Source organism: Myxine glutinosa, chromosome 10, assembly GCF_964187855.1.
Source record: "Myxine glutinosa chromosome 10, kmMyxGlut1.1, whole genome shotgun sequence".
Lineage (NCBI taxonomy): Eukaryota > Metazoa > Chordata > Myxini > Myxiniformes > Myxinidae > Myxine > Myxine glutinosa.
The window spans coordinates 120,676,912-120,697,890 of record NC_136270.1 but is presented as its reverse complement, the minus strand read 5'-3'; the positions used below and the strand labels follow the sequence as shown (position 1 = coordinate 120,697,890).

The following is a 20,979-nucleotide window of genomic DNA, read 5'->3' as shown; positions in this document are numbered from 1 at the left end:
CACGGCAAACAGACGATCAATTTATGAAAGATAAACACCGAGAAACAACCAAAGTTGCACACAATAACTTCACACACCGAAAGATAAATACAGTTTCGACAAAATACAATTGTGAACAGACTTAACTTCGAAAAACGTGGAGACCGTGTGGAGCTTCGAAAATCCCTGCCGCCGTCTCCAAGATCTCGCGAGATCTCCAGGTGGTCAAAATGGCTCGCTGGGCGACCGCGCGTGCACTTCCGGTGGTCAAAATGGCTCGCTGGGCGACCGCGCGTGCACTTCCGGTGGTCAAAAAATCAATTTATCCCATCTCGTCTTCAGTTGTCATAACCTTCAGTTGTCCATGGTGCACTGAATCTTGTGGTGAGGCAGTTGCCCTGAAACAGCTTGCCTTCACCTCATAGAAGGCAAATCCAACTGGAATCTCAGGCAATCTCGGTTCCTTCCACAAGGCTCGGAACAAGTGTGTGTCTACCCTCAGGAGAGCCAGGAAACAACACCTTTCGAATCTCAAGACTGAACACTCAAACCTGTCTCCCTCCTCCAAATCCTGGTGGAATCTGGTTAAATCTTTCTGGTGTTTGTTTCCCTTCCATCCTTTTCCTTCCCTCAAATGGATCCACAGCTGACACTGCCCGTGAAAAGGCTGAATGTCTCAACTCTGTCTCTGCTTCGAATCTTCTGTCCCAAGTCCATCGCTATCTGTACCCACCTTACCCAGTCAAACCCAGCTGCTCCTGGACTCTTGTGTCCTTCTCGCCCGACAAGGTGGAGAGGTTTCTGTCAAACCTCGACTGATTTTGCAACCCAACCTGACGGAATCAACCCACGTGTCCTAAAAACCTGCTCCACTGCTCTGTCACTCCCTCTCTCTGTTCTCTTCACCCTCTCTTTTGCTCAGTCATCTGCCTTTTGCTTGGAAATCAGCGAACATTACCGCTTTACACAAAAAAGGTGCAAGACAGATCCTTGCAACTACAGACCAATCAGCCTGCTCCCAATCATCAGCAAGGTTATGGAATCCATCATCACTTCTGACATGAAATTCTTCCTCTTCTCCAATGTCTTCATCTTAGATCATCAATTTTGATTCAGACCAGGTCACTCCACCCAGGACATGCTGCTTCTGCTTTCTCAACAATTTATAGAGGTCCTCAGTGCTAAGCATGATGTTATAGCCGTCTCCCTTGACATATCTCGAGGTTTCGATCCAGTCTGGCATCCCACAATGTTCACAAAACTCTCTGCTTATGGTATCCATGGCGATCTCTATTCATCGCTTGTGGACTACCTCTCCTGTCGTAGTCAACGCGTGGCTCTCATATCAATGGAATTCTCTCATCTCCTCTTCATGTCCAGGCTGGAGTTCCTCAAGGCAGTATTCTGGGCTTTGTGCTTTTTCTAATCTTCATCAATGATCTCACCAACTCTCTGGAAATCCTCTTTATCTCTTTGCTGATCTCACCCTCTGCTGTACCATCTATCACCCCTCAGAATGGCAGGCAGCAGCCTCCTCACTCTCTGCAGACCTTGTTAAACTCACAAGCTAATCAGACAGTCCTTTCATTAAAATGAAGCACTTGGAGCATGTCTTTCAATCTTGACAAATCTCGCACTCTCACCACGTCTCTCCAAAAAGACCGTCTGGGAAACCTCTCCCATCTAGTTTCTCTACAATCCTCTCAAAGAAGTTCAGTCACTCAAGCGTTTGGGGCTCAATATTGCCATGATCTTTCCTGGGAAAGCCACTTTTCCAAGCTGGCCTCCAAAGCTAGTTGCCAACTGGGTATCCTCTGTCATGTAAAGTCCTTCCTTTTCACACCTAAGCTCTTAACCACATTCATAGCTTTCATCCGCAGCTTGGAGTACTGCTCTCCCCTTGGGGCTGTTGCTGCTGTCTTACACCAAGCTCGGCTTCGCACTGGAAACCAAGGCTTTTAGGATCATTGGCATCTCATGTGATGAAGCTGATTCTGAGGGTCTTTCACTCTCTCTCTCACCACAGGCAGGTCGGTGGTCTTTATCTGTCTTATACTGACTCCTCTCCCGCCTTGCACCCGCTGCTACATATTTCTGCAAGACGCTCAAGTTCTGCCAGCAACCCCTTTCTGGTGAAACTGCCAAAATCGAGAATCATTGCTCAGCATCACTCTTTCATTCCTCTTTTTTCCTGCCTCTGGAACAAACTCCCACACTGTCTTCACTCACACGCCTCCCTTCAGGTCTTTAAACAGCTCTTCACCACCATTTTATATCTTCCCGCATCCAAAACCATTATCTTTTCTACCCCTGTTAATCCACCCCAAACCCACCTCCTTCAGATCCACCGTTTTCCTTCCTGAAAGTCCCTGCAGTACCAATCTTGTTTATCCCGTGTACCTCGTCCCAGCCCTTTCTCTTCCACAGATCTCCGGATGTCCCTATTCCCAACTGTTGTTGTGCTTCCGTTTCTCACCCCTCTTGTCTTGTGCTCCCTTTTTTATATGTTCTGTCTGTTAGCACTCATACGAGCATCAACTTCATATTCCAAAAAAAAAATATGAAAATCATTACAAACAGGAAAATTACTGTTATTAAGGATGTCATAAAGGGCACAAACAACAAGCATGAATAACTAATATAACTTGTTAAATAAGGTGGTGTAAGAGATGCTGCATCAATGGTGGTGAACTTCAAGAATGTTTTTTTTCTTTTTCTTTTCTTCCTGCAACCTTTAAAATCTTTATTTTATTTCAATTGAATCATATACAGTCACGTGAAAAATGCACCTGAGCTGGTGCACCTGATTCTAATTTCAGGTATTTGAAGTAGTGATAAATGTAAGGGTGTACTTACTTTTCCACATGCGAAATTTTCATTTGTTTTTTAAATTATACAATGGACGACAAAATGTAAATACAACAGGCATTTTAAGGCCATTTTCCCTGCAAGAGCGGGGGTTAGCCTTGCGGGCCCCATGACGATGTTCTCCACTTTGCCCTATTCTCTGCATCTCCCCTTGTTAACCCCCTTGCCCGCATTTCTTCTTCCACCATCTTTAGCCAAGTCTTTCTCGGTCTTCCCCGTCCTCTTTCTCGGTCGTCCTGCATTCATTTCCATCACTCTTCTCAACCAGTCACTTTCATCCTTCCTCAACACATGACCAAACCATCTCAACCTGTTCCTCTTCACAGCATCAATCACAGGCTCCATTCCCATCATCTTTCCCAATTCATCATTTGTCTTCCTCTCTCTCAACGATACTCCACATATCCACCGAACCATTCGCATTTCCACCCTTTCCAGCCTTCGTTGCTGCTCTACGTTCATTACCCATGTCTCGCTCCCATAAATCATAACACTTCTCACACATGCAGCATACACCTTTCCCTTCAGCTTCAACGACACTCCCCTCATCAGCACGCCACTCAGTTCCCGAAACTTCTTCCATGCACATCTCACTCGAGCAACCGTTGCCGAGTCTGATCCACCTTCTCCATTCAGCATGTCTCCTAGGTAACAAAATGTTTTCACACCTTCCAGCTTCACGCCGTCTCCAAGATCCAACTCAACATTTCCTCCATCTGCAGCTCCCTCTGTGCACACCTTACACATGAATGTAGCTGCCACACTGGTTAATGACCCTCTCAAGCCACTACATTATTGATGAACCCACTCAGCGCACATTGTACATTGAATGGAATTCACTCCGACACCCTTCCTGCACATAGCACACGGCCACTTCCCAGCTCTTTCCACCTCACCACATGCTTTACCACTTGCCATCACCTTCGTTTTTCCGATATTCACCTTCAGACCTTTTGTCTCCATACATTCCATCCACTTGTTCATCTTCTCCTTCAGTCCACCCATACTTTCTGCAATCAACACCAGATCATCTGCATACAACAACTCCCACGGTAAACCCTCCTTTACATTCTGAGGCAGCACCTCCATCACAGCTACAAATAGTAGTGGACTTAGTACCGACCCCTGATGCACTCCCACCTTCACCTCAAACTCACCACTGTTCCCGTCCTTCATCCTTACAGCTGTGCGCGCTCTTTTGTACATTGCCATCACTACTCTGATCAACCATTCCTCCACTCCAAACTTCCTCAATGCTCATGTCACTACTTCACGTGGAATCCTATTGAATGCTTTCTCCAGATCAACAAACCCAAGAAACAACTTCTTCCTCTTCTCCATATACTTCTCCTGCAACTGCCTCACAATAAAAAGCGTGTCTGTCGTTCCTCTTCCTGGCATAAATCCAAACTGCATTTCGACGATCTTCACCTTCTTCCTTATCCTCCTCTCCAACACCCTTTCCAATACCTTCATTCCATGCTCCAATAACTTTATCGCTCGGTACGAGCTACACTCCAGAGTCCAGAGGGTCACCTTTCCCCTTGTATAGAGGGACGAGGGTACTCAGTTCCCAATCCACTGGAATGCGGCCTTCTTTCACCACCAGATTACAGATCTCTGTCATTCTCTTCACACCTCAATTTCCCGCTGCCTTCAACATATCTCCCACAACTCCCGTCGGCCCTCCCGCTTTTCTACTCTTCATTGCTTTTATCGCTTCCTCAACTTCCTTCTCGGTTATCTTCTCTACCGGTCCTAAAACTGGACTACAAAATGTAAATGTTTCATGATATTTGTTATATTATATCACCTTTATCTATCAATATTGTTGAAATGAAGATCAAATAGCTGTATGTTGAAATATGTTGAAAAAGTCAAAACTTTACTTGGGGTTTACTTTACTTACTTTTTCACGTGACTGTACTTGAATACTGTAGATCACAAATCGTCGATTTGGCACTTTCACAAACCTTCCATTTCACAATAGTGTCCAAAATTATTCATGCCATGAGGGCAGAGTAACAATGAGAATCTGCATTAACGCCATCATTCCCTGAGGGCAGCTTAACTGTTTGAGATTCTGCATTCTGACAAATGTAGTGGTGCCTAGCACTCTGATTGGTGCATCTTTTTCTCAGATTGTTTCAATCCTCAATTTCTCTGAGAGGAGTAGGCATACGATTTATAATTGCGCAAATGCATGGATAAACCTCGATGACGACAAAAGGCATCTCAGCAGAGCGTCGTCAGCTCTGGACTGTTCCGTTTGATCCATCGGCTTTGGTTACCATCATGCCTGCTATGCAATGTTCATGAACAAAACGAACATAGATCGTGCTTGGAAACACAAATCCAGAGTTTAAGAGATCCTCAAGACTTTGTCCTCCTTTGTCCTTTGTCCTCAAGACTGCGTGGAGTAAGGTGTTCCATGAACTCTCAAATTATATGTAATTTTAGGACTACAGGGGTATCTGTAATATGTATTAACATTTGGCATTTGATGTATTTTATGTCCCATTGGGACGAAGAGGCCAAGTAAGTAAGTAGTTTGATATATTACCTCCGTCACTGAAGGTGGCCGGAGATTATATTGTCACCTATGTCTGTCTGTCTATGAGCAGGATATCTCAACAAGTTGTGGACAGGTTCCGTGTGTGACGAGGACGAATTGTTTAGAGTTTGATGAAGATCCGGATCCGGATACTAGAACTTTTTAAAAAGTGATTTTTCTCCACTGAGAGAAATGGCCAAAAACGATATGTAGCCCGATATCTCAAAAAGTTAATGACAGATTATTATTATAAAACTTGGTAGACAGGTTGGGTGTATGATAAGGACGAATCGATTTATAATTTGGTGGAGATCCGGATCCGGCGTATATGTAAAAAAAAAAAATAACCACCTTTAGAGGCCATTTTTCCCCGCAAAGCGGGGGTTGGCCTTTTTCGGGAACCGTGGTTGTTGTTGTTTTTCGGTCCCCTATTTGAAGCAATGTTTTACGGCCGGATGCCCTTCCTGACGCCAACCCTTTTTGCCGCCTTTAACGACAAACAGGGAATTACCAGTGTACTGGTACTCAAACCGGCGTATATGTGGGATACAAAACGTACACTGTTCAGCCTGGAGGATGTATGCGCTCTACCGAGTGGCGTTCGATATTTCTTTCTTTTTTCTTTCCTGGGCTATACACCAGGCCACTTGGCTCTTTGGAGCAGTCAAGTCCAAAAGTAAGCATCAGGTGTACTTTTGAAACCAAATTATCTGTGGAAATGAAAGTTGGTTTTTGCCTGTCCTGAGTTTGTTGACTCAGTGATTCCACTTGGACATTTGTAACATTGCCAACGTCTCGGTCATGTCGCTACTACACGACAAAATGGTATCTTGGCACGAGTTTTGTATATCTCACAGGTATACACACTTAACTTTGAGCTGTCTAGCTTGGGTTTGAAATGATGCATCCCTCCCTGGTGTTTCATACGCAGGGTGAGGCATCCATGTGGGCACATTCCATCACAGGGGGCATTACCTTTGGGACGCACCTGTCAGCATAGGTTGTTGGTTGACGTTGAAAATCAACACAGCCTTTCGCGAATAATATTGGAGTCATCCTGAGCAAATTACAAATTCCAGCCATAACCTACAGGGGGGGTGTGGGGGGGGGGGCACTGCATCATGCAGAATTAGATGCAGATTTGGACCCCAACTTTTTGCGATCTTGTTCCTTGCAACATGCAATGGCTGGAACAGCTTCCGGCTGTGGTTCATAACGAGCATTTTTAGAATTGGATTTGCTCAGATTACTTGGCTAAACAAAGCAACTCTTTCTTGATGCAATGTGTGTGTGTACATACAAACATCTTGCTATAATTCACCAAATGTCTGTCCGTCTGTCTGTCCGTCCGTCCGTTCCCATGTACCGCAAAAACGGTTGAACCGATCGCAACGATATTTTGGGTGGGTAATCCTGGGACCCCCTGGAGTAAAATAGGCTATATTGTTTTTCCAATTTCAGCTTTGGTCTCCAGCATTCTCAGTTTTGGACTCCCGCCGAACGTTATTGTCCCGGGTACCGCAAAAACGGCTGCACCGATCGCAACAATAAACCTCCATGCCCGTCGGATTCCCACAGGTGACCCCACTAGTCTGAATAATTAGACATATATGTTCTGCTTTAGGAAATTTCTGATAAGAATCTTCATTGGAGTAGATTCAGATTTATAAATCCACTGCACCAAATTTATAGGAATATTAAACATCCTCTGTGCTGCTTTGTGTGGTTGGTAAAGTCAATTGTATCTTGTTACCTGAACCCCACTGTACCTGGTTTATGGGGTACGTAAACTCTGCTGTGCCCGGTATATGGGGTACTGGTATGTAAAACCCTACTATTCCTGGTTTATGGGCTACGTAAACTCTGCTGTGCCCGATATATGGGGTATATAAACCCTACGATTCCTGGTTTATGGGCTACGTAAACTCTGCTGTGCCCTATATATGGGGTATGTAAACCCTACGATTCCTGATTTATGGGCTACGTAAACTCTGCGGTGCCCGTTATATGGGGTATGTAAACCCTACGATTCCTGATTTATGGGCTACGTAAACTCTGCTGTGCCCAATATATGGGGTATGTAAACCCTACTATTCCTGGTTTATGGGCTACGTAAGCTCTGCTGTGCCCAATATATGGGGTATGTAAACCCTACTATTCCTGGTTTATGGGCTACGTAAACTCTGCTGTGCCCGATATATGGGGTATGTAAACCCTACTATTCCTGGTTTATGGGCTACGTAAACTCTGCTGTGCCCGATTATATTGGGTATGTAAACCCTACTATTCCTGGTTTATGGACTACGTAAACTCCACCATGTCCTGAGCTTTTTGACAGAAGGGCTTACGTCACTCTGCATTACCACCAAATATAATTTGTACCGCCATCACTACCTGCAGGTGCTGTGAGTACTCGGATGGGGGAATTGGCATCCACATGATGGCCTCTCATTTGTCAAAGTACCCTTAACTGATTGATGAATGTGATTACAGTTAAACTGGAATATGCATCCCATTATGTTTTGTAGCATTTCTCAGATGGGCCACATGCCATTTGGCTGCTCTGTGTTCGAAAATGTTGTAAGTTCATTTATTCATTTAGTGTGTAGCCTGTGGCTGCTGGTTTGCATCATTGCTTGGAGCGTAGTTGTGCCACTGATGCGGTGCCCCCTGCAGATGACCGCATGGTTAGTGTTAGGGTAACGTACAATGATGAAGCTTGTGAAATACCGGATGGCAGTTTCTACCCGGGTCGGGATTCAAACCCAGGCGAGACAGATTACAGTTGAGTGTGCCTCCCTTTAGGCCATCCTTCCAGCGATGTTCTAATACAACGTGCATTGTGAAACTGGCAGCTTTATTGTTCGTGTGTGGTTTAGCAATGATCAAAGCCAATGTGACATCCACCAACCTGACATTCATTTGTGTTTGCTATTCATCTTCTTTTCAAGGGCCATGTTTGATGAATTATAACGTTAAGTAATGATTAATCTTGGAAGGTGTATGTGTGTCTGTGTGTGTGTGTGTGTCTCGGTGTGTGTGTGTCTCGGTGTGTGTGTGTGTCTCGGTGTGTGTGTGTGTGTGTGTGTGTGTGTGTGTGTGTGTGTGTGTCTGTGTGTGTGTGTCTCGGTGTGTGTGTGTGTCTCGGTGTGTGTGTGTGTGTGTGTGTGTGTGTGTGTGTCTCGGTGTGTGTGTGTGTCTCGGTGTGTGTGTGTGTGTCTCGGTGTGTGTGTGTGTGTGTGTGTGTGTGTCTCGGTGTGTGTGTGTGTGTCTCGGTGTGTGTGTGTGTGTCTCGGTGTGTGTGTGTGTGTCTCGGTGTGTGTGTGTGTGTGTCTCGGTGTGTGTGTGTGTGTGTCTCGGTGTGTGTGTGTGTGTGTGTGTGTGTGTGTGTCTCGGTGTGTGTGTGTGTGTGTCTCGGTGTGTGTGTCTCGGTGTGTGTGTGTGTGTGTCTCGGTGTGTGTGTGTGTGTCTCGGTGTGTGTGTGTGTGTCTCGGTGTGTGTGTGTGTGTCTCGGTGTGTGTGTGTGTGTCTCGGTGTGTGTGTGTGTGTCTCGGTGTGTGTGTGTGTGTCTCGGTGTGTGTGTGTGTGTCTCGGTGTGTGTGTGTGTGTCTCGGTGTGTGTGTGTGTGTCTCGGTGTGTGTGTGTGTGTCTCGGTGTGTGTGTGTGTCTCGGTGTGTGTGTGTGTGTCTCGGTGTGTGTGTGTGTGTCTCGGTGTGTGTGTGTGTGCCTCGGTGTGTGTGTGTGTGTCTCGGTGTGTGTGTGTGTGTGTGTGTGTGTGTGTGTCTCGGTGTGTGTGTGTGTGTCTCGGTGTGTGTGTGTGTGTCTCGGTGTGTGTGTGTGTGTCTCGGTGTGTGTGTGTGTGTCTCGGTGTGTGTGTGTGTGTCTCGGTGTGTGTGTGTGTGTCTCGGTGTGTGTGTGTGTGTCTCGGTGTGTGTGTGTGTGTCTCGGTGTGTGTGTGTGTGTCTCGGTGTGTGTGTGTGTGTCTCGGTGTGTGTGTGTGTGTCTCGGTGTGTGTGTGTGTGTCTCGGTGTGTGTGTGTGTGTGTCTCGGTGTGTGTGTGTGTCTCGGTGTGTGTGTGTGTGTCTCGGTGTGTGTGTGTGTCTCGGTGTGTGTGTGTGTGTCTCGGTGTGTGTGTGTGTGTGTCTCGGTGTGTGTGTGTGTGTCTCGGTGTGTGTGTGTGTGTCTCGGTGTGTGTGTGTGTGTCTCGGTGTGTGTGTGTGTGTGTCTCGGTGTGTGTGTGTGTGTGTGTGTCTCGGTGTGTGTGTGTGTGTCTCGGTGTGTGTGTGTGTGTCTCGGTGTGTGTGTGTGTGTCTCGGTGTGTGTGTGTGTGTCTCGGTGTGTGTGTGTGTCTCGGTGTGTGTGTGTGTCTCGGTGTGTGTGTGTGTCTCGGTGTGTGTGTGTGTCTCGGTGTGTGTGTGTGTCTCGGTGTGTGTGTGTGTCTCGGTGTGTGTGTGTGTCTCGGTGTGTGTGTGTGTCTCGGTGTGTGTGTGTGTCTCGGTGTGTGTGTGTGTCTCGGTGTGTGTGTGTGTCTCGGTGTGTGTGTCTCGGTGTGTGTGTGTCTGTGTGTGTGTGTCTCTGTGTGTGTGTGTCTCTGTGTGTGTGTGTCTCTGTGTGTGTGTGTCTCTGTGCGTGTGTCTCTGCGTGCGTGTGTCTCTGCGTGCGTGTGTCTCTGCGTGCGTGTGTCTCTGCGTGCGTGTGTCTCTGCGTGCGTGTGTCTCTGCGTGCGTGTGTCTCTGCGTGCGTGTGTCTCTGCGTGCGTGTGTCTCTGCGTGCGTGTGTCTCTGCGTGCGTGTGTCTCTGCGTGCGTGTGTCTCTGCGTGCGTGTGTCTCTGCGTGCGTGTGTCTCTGCGTGCGTGTGTCTCTGCGTGCGTGTGTCTCTGCGTGCGTGTGTCTGCGTGCGTGTGTCTCTGCGTGCGTGTGACTGCGTGCGTGTGTCTCTGCGTGCGTGTGTCTCTGCGTGCGTGTGTCTCTGCGTGCGTGTGTCTCTGCGTGCGTGTGTCTCTGCGTGCGTGTGTCTCTGCGTGCGTGTGTCTCTGCGTGCGTGTGTCTCGGCGTGCGTGTGTCTCGGCGTGCGTGTGTCTCGGCGTGCGTGTGTCTCGGCGTGCGTGTGTCTCGGCGTGCGTGTGTCTCGGCGTGCGTGTGTCTCGGCGTGCGTGTGTCTCGGCGTGCGTGTGTCTCGGCGTGCGTGTGTCTCGGCGTGCGTGTGTCTCGGCGTGCGTGTGTCTCGGCGTGCGTGTGTCTCGGCGTGCGTGTGTCTCGGCGTGCGTGTGTCTCGGCGTGCGTGTGTCTCGGCGTGCGTGTGTCTCGGCGTGCGTGTGCCTCGGCGTGCGTGTGCCTCGGCGTGCGTGTGCCTCGGCGTGCGTGTGCCTCGGCGTGCGTGTGTCTCGGCGTGCGTGTGCCTCGGCGTGCGTGTGTCTCGGCGTGCGTGTGTCTCGGCGTGCGTGTGTCTCGGCGTGCGTGTGTCTCGGCGTGCGTGTGTCTCGGCGTGCGTGTGTCTCGGCGTGCGTGTGTCTCGGCGTGCGTGTGTCTCGGCGTGCGTGTGTCTCGGCGTGCGTGTGTCTCGGCGTGCGTGTGTCTCGGCGTGCGTGTGTCTCGGCGTGCGTGTGTCTCGGCGTGCGTGTGTCTCGGCGTGCGTGTGTCTCGGCGTGCGTGTGTCTCGGCGTGCGTGTGTCTCGGCGTGCGTGTGTCTCGGCGTGCGTGTGCCTCGGCGTGCGTGTGCCTCGGCGTGCGTGTGCCTCGGCCTGCGTGTGCCTCGGCCTGCGTGTGCCTCGGCCTGCGTGTGCCTCGGCCTGCGTGTGTCTCGGCCTGCGTGTGTCTCGGCCTGCGTGTGTCTCGGCCTGCGTGTGTCTCGGCCTGCGTGTGTCTCGGCGTGCGTGTGTCTCGGCGTGCGTGTGTCTCGGCGTGCGTGTGTCTCGGCGTGCGTGTGTCTCGGCGTGCGTGTGTCTCGGCGTGCGTGTGTCTCGGCGTGCGTGTGTCTCGGCGTGCGTGTGTCTCGGCGTGCGTGTGTCTCGGCGTGTGTGTGTCTCTGTGTGTGTGTGTGTGTGTGTGTGTGTGTGTGTGTGTGTGTGTGTGTCTCTTTGTGTGTGTGTGTTTTCACAAAGGATAGAAAAATATATCAGAGACCAACCATGTCTTTTGGACCAAAAATGGTATTTATTTGTAATGCCACACATTGTGACCATGTTGTACATTACTTCCTTCCTTAGGAATATGTACGGTACATTAAGCCATCCTGAGCTGACTTCTGACGTGGCGTGCTTGTTTGTTGCCAGGTATGGAGCACGCATTGGATAACCAGTTGGATGCTACGGAGGTGAAGGAAACTGACCTGATTTTCCTTCGGGGTCTCATGGAAAGCCCCTCCTTGGCAAAGGCAAGACTCGATGACATGCTTAAATTTTATAGGACTGATTGAAGGCAGAGAATGATTTTAATTTTTTTAATTAAATTTTCCAATTGAAGTTTATGCAAACTCCCATTGGTTGGTTGAAACCTTTCACCCTGCACCCCTCCTCCTCAACACTCCCCCCCCCCCCCCCCTTCCCCACAATATATTGAATGATACATTGCTGCACATATTGATTCTTCAAAGGTCCTTTCTGCAAAATCTAAATTAGACAGGTAGACTAAAAGAGCAATTGACTTTAAAACTATGTAATGGGTTAATTTGGTAGTAAAATCTACCATGCTTCTGCCAATGAAAAAAAATAATGAACAAAAAAACTTGATATACAGCATGTATATATTGACCAGACCATGAAGCTCATGTACTCATGTATGTAGATTTTGACCATTCAGAGATTATGGTAAGCAGATTTGACATGTGACCAATGTAAGGTTATTGGTTTGTAACAAACCTGTCGCAATGCTCAGATCATAAAATCGATGTCACATGATGAGCTGAGCATTCCCTTGTACTCTTATAATGATGGCAGAGCAGGTCTGGTGTCTCGCCAATTGCATAACGATTATTGTGTTTGGTCATCAAAATATTCACAATGTGGAAAGGGTTGGCAATTGGCACAACTTGTCACCACACTGACACCATGTTCTAATGAATTTATAGCGTCGTGTGGTTATTGTAGCATTTGTAGATGGTGTGGTGGAGGTTATAGTGGTGCAACAGTTTCGTTTTATTGTGAGATTCAAATGGTGTTTTAGCGCGATATGCTAATTAGGGAAGGTTCGGCAAACGCAGCTGTTGGGGATTAGGTTGAGTCGTCATGTACCTATGTGTGTGTACTTGGTCGGAAAGGGGGAGAAAAAGAGCATTTTGACCCAATAAACACACTATACAAGGGAAAGGACTATGCTGCACATATACTACGGAAATAACTAACTAGGGAACCTGTACCTCGTATGCATTACCTGCGGGGAGGGAGGGGCGGCTTCGCAGAGCTGTCACAATAATATCGATATAATAGTATATATGACCAGGGACCCACTGAACATCCGTGCAATGTAAAATGTGACTTCAAATCTGCTAGACCTTCCAGGAAAGAAAGAAGTCGGTATTTCCCCCCCCCCAAAAAGTGGATTTGGGGTGAATTAACGGGGGAAGAAGAGATCAAGGTTTTGCATGGGGGTAGATAACAGATGGTGGTGAACAGCTGGTTTAAATAACTGGAGGAAGGAGTGGGATTGAAGAGAGTAAGGGAGTTTGTTCCAGAGGCGGGGGAAAAGAAGAATGAAAGAGTGAAGGCGAGCAAAGAGTCTTGATTTTGGCAATTTCACCAAAAGAGGGTTGCTGGCAGATCTTGCGTGACCTGCAGGAATATTTGGGGGACAGAGCACAGACAGAGCTGGGGGAGCTAGGCCAGATAGGCATCGGTAGAAGACAGAAAAACCACCTACCTGCCTGCGGTGAGTGAGTGAAAGGCCCTCGGAGTTAGCTTCATCGCGGGAGATTCCAATGAATCTGAAAGCTTTGGTTTCAACACTGTGAAGACGAGCTATGTGTGAGGCAGGAGCACCAGCCCAGAGGGGAGAACAGTATTCCATTGAGCTGCAGATGAAGGCCTTGTATGTGGTGAGGAGCTTAGGTGTGCCAAGGAAGGACTTCACACGATGGAGGATGCCCAGTTGGCGACTGGCTTTGGAGACCAGCTTGGAAATGTGGTTTTCCAGGAAAGATCATGGGAGATAGTGAGACCCAAAAGCTTGAGTGGCAGAACTACTTGGATAGGATTGTTCAGAAAGTATATGGGAGGGTTGTCCAGTCGGTCTTTTCGGAGAGACATAGTAAGAGTGTGACATTTGTCAGGATTGAAAGACATGTGCCACTTGTTTGACCAGTCTGTGATTTTGTCCAGGTCTGCAGAGAGTGATGAGACTGCACCGACTGCCGATCTGAGATATGAGGAATGGAGCCACAGAGTGTGGAGTGATCAGCAAAGAGATGGAGAGGATTTTCAAGAGATTCAGAGAGATCATTAATGAAGACCAAAAGGGCCCAGAACACTGCCTTGAGGAACTCCAGCCTGAACAGGAAGGGGAGATGAGAGAAACCCATTCAGGGCCACATGTTGTTGACGACCAGAGAGGAAGTCCGCAAGCCATGCGTGGAGATTTCCATGGATACCATAGGAGGAGAGTTTGGTGAGCAGAGCGGGGTACCAGACCGTATCGAAGGTATGTGATATGTCAATGGAGACAGCTCTAATTTCCTGTTTGGCATTGAGGACCTCCATCCATTGTTGAGACAGCAGAAGCAGCATTTCCAGACTAGAGTGACCTGGTCTGAAACCAAATTGATGATCAGAGATCAAGCCATTGGAGAAGAGGATAGATTTGATATCCGAAGCAATGATGGATTCCATGGCTTTGCTGATAAATGGGAGAAGGCTGATTGGTCTGTAGTTGCAAGGATCTGTTTTTGCACCTTTTTTGTTTAAAGCTGTAATGTTAGCTGATTTCCAAGCTGATGGTAGAAGACCTTGAGCAAAATAGAGGTGAAGAGAACAGAGAAGAGGGTTGAGATAGAGCGGCAGAGCAGGATTTTAGGACCCGTGGGCTGATGCCGCCTGGTCCAGTTGCAGAATCATAGTCGAGGATTGACAGAAACCTCTCCAGAAATTGACAGAAACAAAGGTTTGCGAGTTTAGTCTTGAGAGTAGAGAGATATTGTTTCCTGACTCCTGTGGGTAGACACACAGTTGTTCCGAGCTTTGTGAAAGGAACTGAGATTTCCTTCAGTTGGATTAGCCTTCCATGAGGTGAAGGCAAGTTGCTTCATGGTAACTGTCTCACCACAAGCTTCTGTGTACCACTGTACCATGGACGGGAGGAAGGGTATGACAACTGAAGACGAGATGGGATAAATCTGTGCATGAGAGAGAGCAGTTTACTTTGGAAGAATTCCCAGGATGATTTGATGTCAGAGGCAGTAGAGATGGGAGACCAGTCCAGATGATTGATGGCTGCTTGAAGACCGTGCCAGTCAGTCTGAGTGAAATGCCAGACTCGGCGGCGCTGAGGAGGCTCTCTGAGAATGGCCAGATATATCCACTTTAAGAAGGAAATGATCAGAAGAACCGATTGGAGCAGAAGAAGAGCATCAGACATTTGCAGGGAAGTTAGTCATAACCAAGTCTAGAAAAGAAGATACTCCATTGACTGAGATCCGGGTCGGCAAATTGACAGATTGTGTCAGTCCCAGTGAGTCACAGAAGTCCTTTGCTGAGGTCCCATTGCTGGTGTGAGAGGAACCCACTCCCAGCCAGCTGGCATGATGATAGTTGACGTCGCCACATATGAGGAAGAGATAGTTGGGATGAGTGGATAGATGTTGGTCCATGTTGTCAGACAGGGAGATGTAAATGGAGTCCTCACTGTTTGGAGGATGGTACAGAACACATATGAACAAAAGGTTGGAGCGGAGAGGAAGCCGTAGCCAGAGGTACTCCTGGGGGTGGGGTGGAGAGAGGGCAGTGCAAGTAGAGTGAGGAAGAGTTTTTGATAAAGATAGCAACCCTACCACCAGGACGAGGTTCAGGTCTATCATACCGGAGGAGGGCGTAACCAGGGAGAGATATTAAAGAATAAGAGACATCTTGAAGGAGGAAAGTTTCTGTTAAGCAGATTACGTCTGCTTTGTCAGAAGCAACCTGTACGGAGAGATCAGTCAGGTTTGAGCGAAGGCCCCGGATGTTTGAGGTCCATACTGTTAAGGAAGAGGGAGGGGGAGAATCGGGTACATGACATGACAGGGGAGGGGAGGGGTAGGGCAAGATGAGGAGTGAGAGGTGGAGGTAGTGAGAGCTGTTGATAGTGTATTGGAGATTGCAGAAGAGTTAGGAGAAAGGGAAGGATGAGGAGGACAAAAGGTTTGATGGTGATCGGAAGAGGCACAGTGAGGAGTTGTTTGAGGGGGGGCAGGGCATAGTCGAAAGTTGGAGGAGGTGGAGGTATGTGATGGAAGGGAGAGGAAGTGGGGAGGAGGCAGCTTTGAGGAAGATGTGGTAGGGGGGAGATTTGGAGAGAGATTGTTGGGGCGTGGGGGAGATTTGAAGGAGTGGTGAGGGGGGGAGATTTGAAGGGGAGTTTTTAAGGTGAGGGGGGAGTTTTTAAGGGGAGGTGGGAGTGGGGAGTTTTGAAGGGGAGGGGCGAGGGGGGAGTTTTTAAGGTGAGGGGGGAGTTTAGGAGGGGAGGAGGGAGTTTAGGAGGGGAGGGGTGAGGGGAGAGTTTAGGAGGGGAGGGGAGGGGTGTGGGGTGAGGAGGGAGTTTATAAAATGGATGATTGATGAAAAACAAACATTTATTACAACCTGGGTTTATTGTGATTTTCAAGTCAGAGATCCATTTGAGAACGATAGAGGAAGGGTGGAATGAAGGTGAGTTTCAAGAATGTAGGGAGGAATGACTGTAAGAGATTGATTTTTTTTTTTTTTGAAGTGAATGATTTGAAGAGGAACTTGAAAAAAGCCTTTTAAATAGGAAAAAAAACAGCGTGTTGTAATAAACCACTGAATAAAACACTGCAGGGGAAAGTTTAAACATATTTAAACAAAACCATGAAAACCAATCTGGGGAAAGTCCCTGAAGTGATGGTGTGGATCAGATAAAGGAGAAAGAGTTAAATGAGATGAAGGAAACTAGAATTGGAAGGGCGAGTTTCGGCTGGAGATGGAAGGAAGTGGTGGAAGGGGAGATTCCGTGAAAGGGGGCGGGGCGAGGAGAGAAGGAAATTCTAAATTAAAAAAAAATTTTTGAATATAAAACGTTTAACAAAGCATAGATGTTCGGGGAAGTTAGGGGAAGAAAAGGAAATCTAAGAAATAAGCAATACAGCGAAGGAAAGAACTTAAATACACAAAACAACGCGGGGTGAGGGAAGCCTCAAGTTACCAGGCCGCACACTCGGTGCGAACAGAAAACGATTTAATTATACACAAGTTTGCACGAATTGCAAACCAAGATTAACTCGAAAACACGCAGTAACACATACACAATTAAATAACGAGCAGAAATTTGACGAAGACACAAATTGTAAATATACTTAAAACTTTGATGCCGTGCAGACGTCGAAGTCGCAACCTTGCTCAAGGGACCAGAAGCGGAAGGCTTGAGAGAATACCACATCGTTTTAGAGCAGTGTATATCCAACAGGCCTCTGCCTCGATTGTTGAGGCCTATCTTCACAAGGCGGGTGAGGTATATTGGCTCGAAATATTTTAACTGTCGCTTTGGTCATTTTAAAATGAAGGGAAAATTTAGATGGAGGGCATGACGATTGTGACTATGACATCTCTGAGGATGTCTTTGGCTTTGTATATCACCAACATGGCGGCCATATGAGTTTTCATCACATTTAAATTGTGGGTGGAGTCAGGCAATCTGTCCAACCAATGGTTGGAATGGAATGTTACACACAGACAGATGGACCGGCAGACAAAGAAGTGTATTATTATATAGATAGAATAGAATACCAGATTTACAAAATTGCGAGGGTCCGACTGGAAGGTGCAGAGGTTGCACACTTATCTTTGGTGCCGTGTAGTCTGGGTTCAATTCCAAACCTGACTATAAACTGCCAGACTTGTACTTTGTAGGCAGTGTGTGCATGACAAAGTGCGTCGTCCCTCAGGTGGATGCAAAACTGGGTGTCCCGGTTTCAATTTAAAAAAAAAAAAAATCTTGCTATAATTCACCAAATTGAATGTCCGTCTGTCCGTTCAAACGTACCGCAAAAACGGCTGAACCGATCGCAACGATATTTTGGGTGGGTATTCCTGGGACCCCTTAGAGTAAAATAGGTTATTTTGTTTTTCCAATTTTTTTCCAATTTTCCAGTTTTTCCAAACACGATGGAATAATATTTACCGATATGAACAGTGATGTGGCTTTTATTGAAATTCTACAAATACTGTTTAGATTTTGATGAGAATTACGAACCTGCCGCGAATGCGGAAGTGGACAGATTACGCAATGCGCGGGATTGATAATATCCCAATACAACCGTCATTCAATTGCCATATTTAATCATTAATCGTTAAACGTTAATCGTGTTGATCGTTTTGTTAAAGTTTCAATGGATGATAGGAATTGAGTGAATACAAGTACGATTTTGAATTCGTAATTGTATTCACCCACCCGTACGGAACTTCACATCAGGATTTAAATCCTGATGTGACGATGCTAGTTATATTAATGTGTATTTGTGATTGGAGTAATGCTGTTTGGAATGAAAAAAAAGAGATATCGAGTTCAAGTGAATGACGAAATGCAGTGACGGTTTTACATTCTAAACGTGAATCCTGCGATCCCCTAGAGTAAAATAGGCTACCTATATTGTTTTTCCAATTTCAGCTTTGGCCTCCAGCATTTTCAGGTTTGGACTCCCGCATAACGTTCGCTTCGCATCGCAGTAAGGGCGAGCACCAACATGGCGGCTGTAAGATTAACGTGTATGTACATCTGATTACTTGATTAACGTACCAGAGAAAACAAATCGTTTGGGCAATGGGCTCTCCAATATTCGATGTGATCACGGTTTGAATTACGTAACGTTTGTGACGATGTTTTCATTGTGACGATGTTTTCATTGTGACGATGTTTTCATTGTGACGATGTTTTCATTGTGACGATATTTTCATTGTGACGATGTTTGTGTTCATGGTGGTGTTTGACGTGACAGGTGTGAACGTAATTTCGTAATGTTTTTCGTTTTTATTTTCGTAATCGTTTAATGTTTAATGAACGTTTAATGAGCGTCAGAATAATGTTTAATGATCATTAAATGAATGAATGTTATGAATAATGCCATGGCTTCGCGTTGACAGCAGCGACAATATAAAAATGTTTGCCAAGAACTTCAAAGAGAGAAAAGGAACTTTTATCAGCAATGTTGTCTATCCTGAAGTTCTAAGCTGAAGAATAGGTGCAAAATCAATTCCATTTTTTTCCTGAAGAAAAGCGTGCAGTTGATATCACGATTTGAAACACGATGGAATAATATTTACCGATATGAACCGTGATGTGGTTTTTTAAAATTGAAATTCGAGAACTACTGTTTAGATTTTGATGATTTGGGTGTGATATTTAACGGATGTTTATATAAATCGTTTAAATAATCATTTGCGCCTCCCAATTGAAGCCCCGCCCTTAGGGCGGGTACCGTTGCTAGTTATATTAATGTGTATTTGTGATTGGAGTAATGCTGTTTGGAATGAAAAAAAAGAGATATCGAGTTCAAGTGAATGACGAAATGCAGTGACGGTTTTACATTCTAAACGTGAAATTCGCCGATCGCCATATGCAGATTCGCCATTGACTGGGAATGGAACACATGCACCTGTTTGTTTGCCAACGGGTACGTTTTTCATGGAAGTCCTTCACGAACTTGCTGTCCATGTCTGACGTGCGACTGAAGGTGCTACAGTATTGTGGAATTTATTGGTTTCATGCTTTAGCATTCGCCGTTTCTGCATTGTCTGTTTGCTTCTGGCCTACACACGGGTACCTCACTAGTAATAATGATAAAAAAATTCCCACGGTGACTTTCAGGAAGGGTAGTTGAGTTATCGCCGGTACCCTGAACAAATTACTAATTTCACGATTCACAATCTTAATCAGAATTCATGAAACTTATGAAATTTGATCGTGAAATTAAGATCGTGAAATTAAGGTCGTGAATTTGAGGTCAAAGGTCATCGAGGTCAAATTTCTAAAATCGTCATTTTTCATCCGTTTGACTTGAAAGTTGAAAAGGATTTGCATATCAGGTCACTGAATTGGGAAACCAGCTATGTTTGAGGTCGAAAGATCAAAGGTCTACTCAAGGTCAAACTTCTAAAATCATCAATTTTCGTCAATTTTCATCCGATTAACCTGAAGATTAAAGAGCAATTGCATCGTGCATCACTGAACTAGGAAAGCAACTAGTTTGAGGTCAAAAGGGCAAAGGTCAACTCAAGGTCAAACTTCTAAAATTATCAATTTTCATCTGATTGACCTGAGCTTTGATTAAGATCGTCAATTTTAATCCTAATGAAATGGACAATTTGATGTATCGATGGCAAAAACATTTTTGGTGGTGGGGGATTGTGGATTTTGCAAGTATCGTGCTCTGAACGACGTCTGTCTTGTTTGCTTGTTACTTGCAAAATCGAAGATTTTTCAAGTATATTGGTCGGTTGTGTTTGTGGTTCTGTCTGTCTGTCTGTTTGTTTGTTTGTCACCGGCCTACAGGTCACAATCTTCAACCGATCTTCACGAAACATCACCAAATGGTGGAGTTCGTCAAAAGCAAGAAGCCTATTGTTTTTGGGGGAAATAGGTCAAAAGGTCAACATAGGCCAAAGGTCACCAACTTTGCTAAATTTCTAAAATCCTCAATTTTCATCCGATTGACTTGAAATTTGAAGACCACTTGCATACCTGGTCACTGAATTCAACCACCAAGTATTCTTGAGGTCAACATAGGCCAAATGGTCAACATAGGGCAAATTTCTAAAATCCTCAATTTTCATCCAATTGACTTGAAATTTGAAGAGGACTTGCATATCTGGTCACTGAATTCAACCACAAAGTATTCTTGAGGTCAAGATAGACCAAAAGGTCAACATAGGCCAAATTTCTAAAATCCTCAATTTTCATCCAATTGACTTGAAATTTGAAGAGGACTTGCATATCTGGTCACTGAATTCAACCACGTATTATATTTTAGGTAAACACAGGCCAAAAGGTCAACATAGGCCAAATTTCTAAAATCACCAATTTTCATTTGATTGACTTGAACTTCTAAGAGGATTTATATATATGGTCACTGAATTCGACCACCATCAATTTTTGAGGTCAACATAGGCCAAAAGGTCAACATAGGCCAAATTTTTAATATCCTCAATTTTCATCCGATTGACTTGAAAATTGAACAGCATTTGCACATTGAGTCACTAAATAGGGAAACTAACTTTTTGAGGTCAAAAGGTCAAAGGTCAACTCAAGGTCAACCTTCCAAAATCATCATTTTTCATCTGAAAAATCGTCACTTTTCATCCTGTTGACCCAAGCTTTGATCAAGATTGTAAATTTTAATCTTCATGAAATGGACAATTTGCTGTATCATTGGAAAACTTTTG

At 45.9% G+C, this 20,979-nt stretch overlaps 1 protein-coding gene across 3 annotated transcripts in view; it reads left to right on the top strand.

The window, feature by feature from the left end:
- The window catches only part of LOC137433816 (protein PALS2), a 144,988-nt gene that overhangs the window by 55,771 nt on the left and 68,238 nt on the right, over window positions 1-20,979 (top strand). For all 3 annotated transcript variants that reach the window (XM_068126194.2, XM_078786035.1, XM_068126195.2), the window contains exon 2: window positions 11,674-11,774. In XM_068126194.2, coding sequence (XP_067982295.1) covers window positions 11,676-11,774 — 99 coding nt within the window. In that variant the 5' untranslated portion in view covers window positions 11,674-11,675. The remainder of the gene's footprint in view (window positions 1-11,673; window positions 11,775-20,979) is intronic.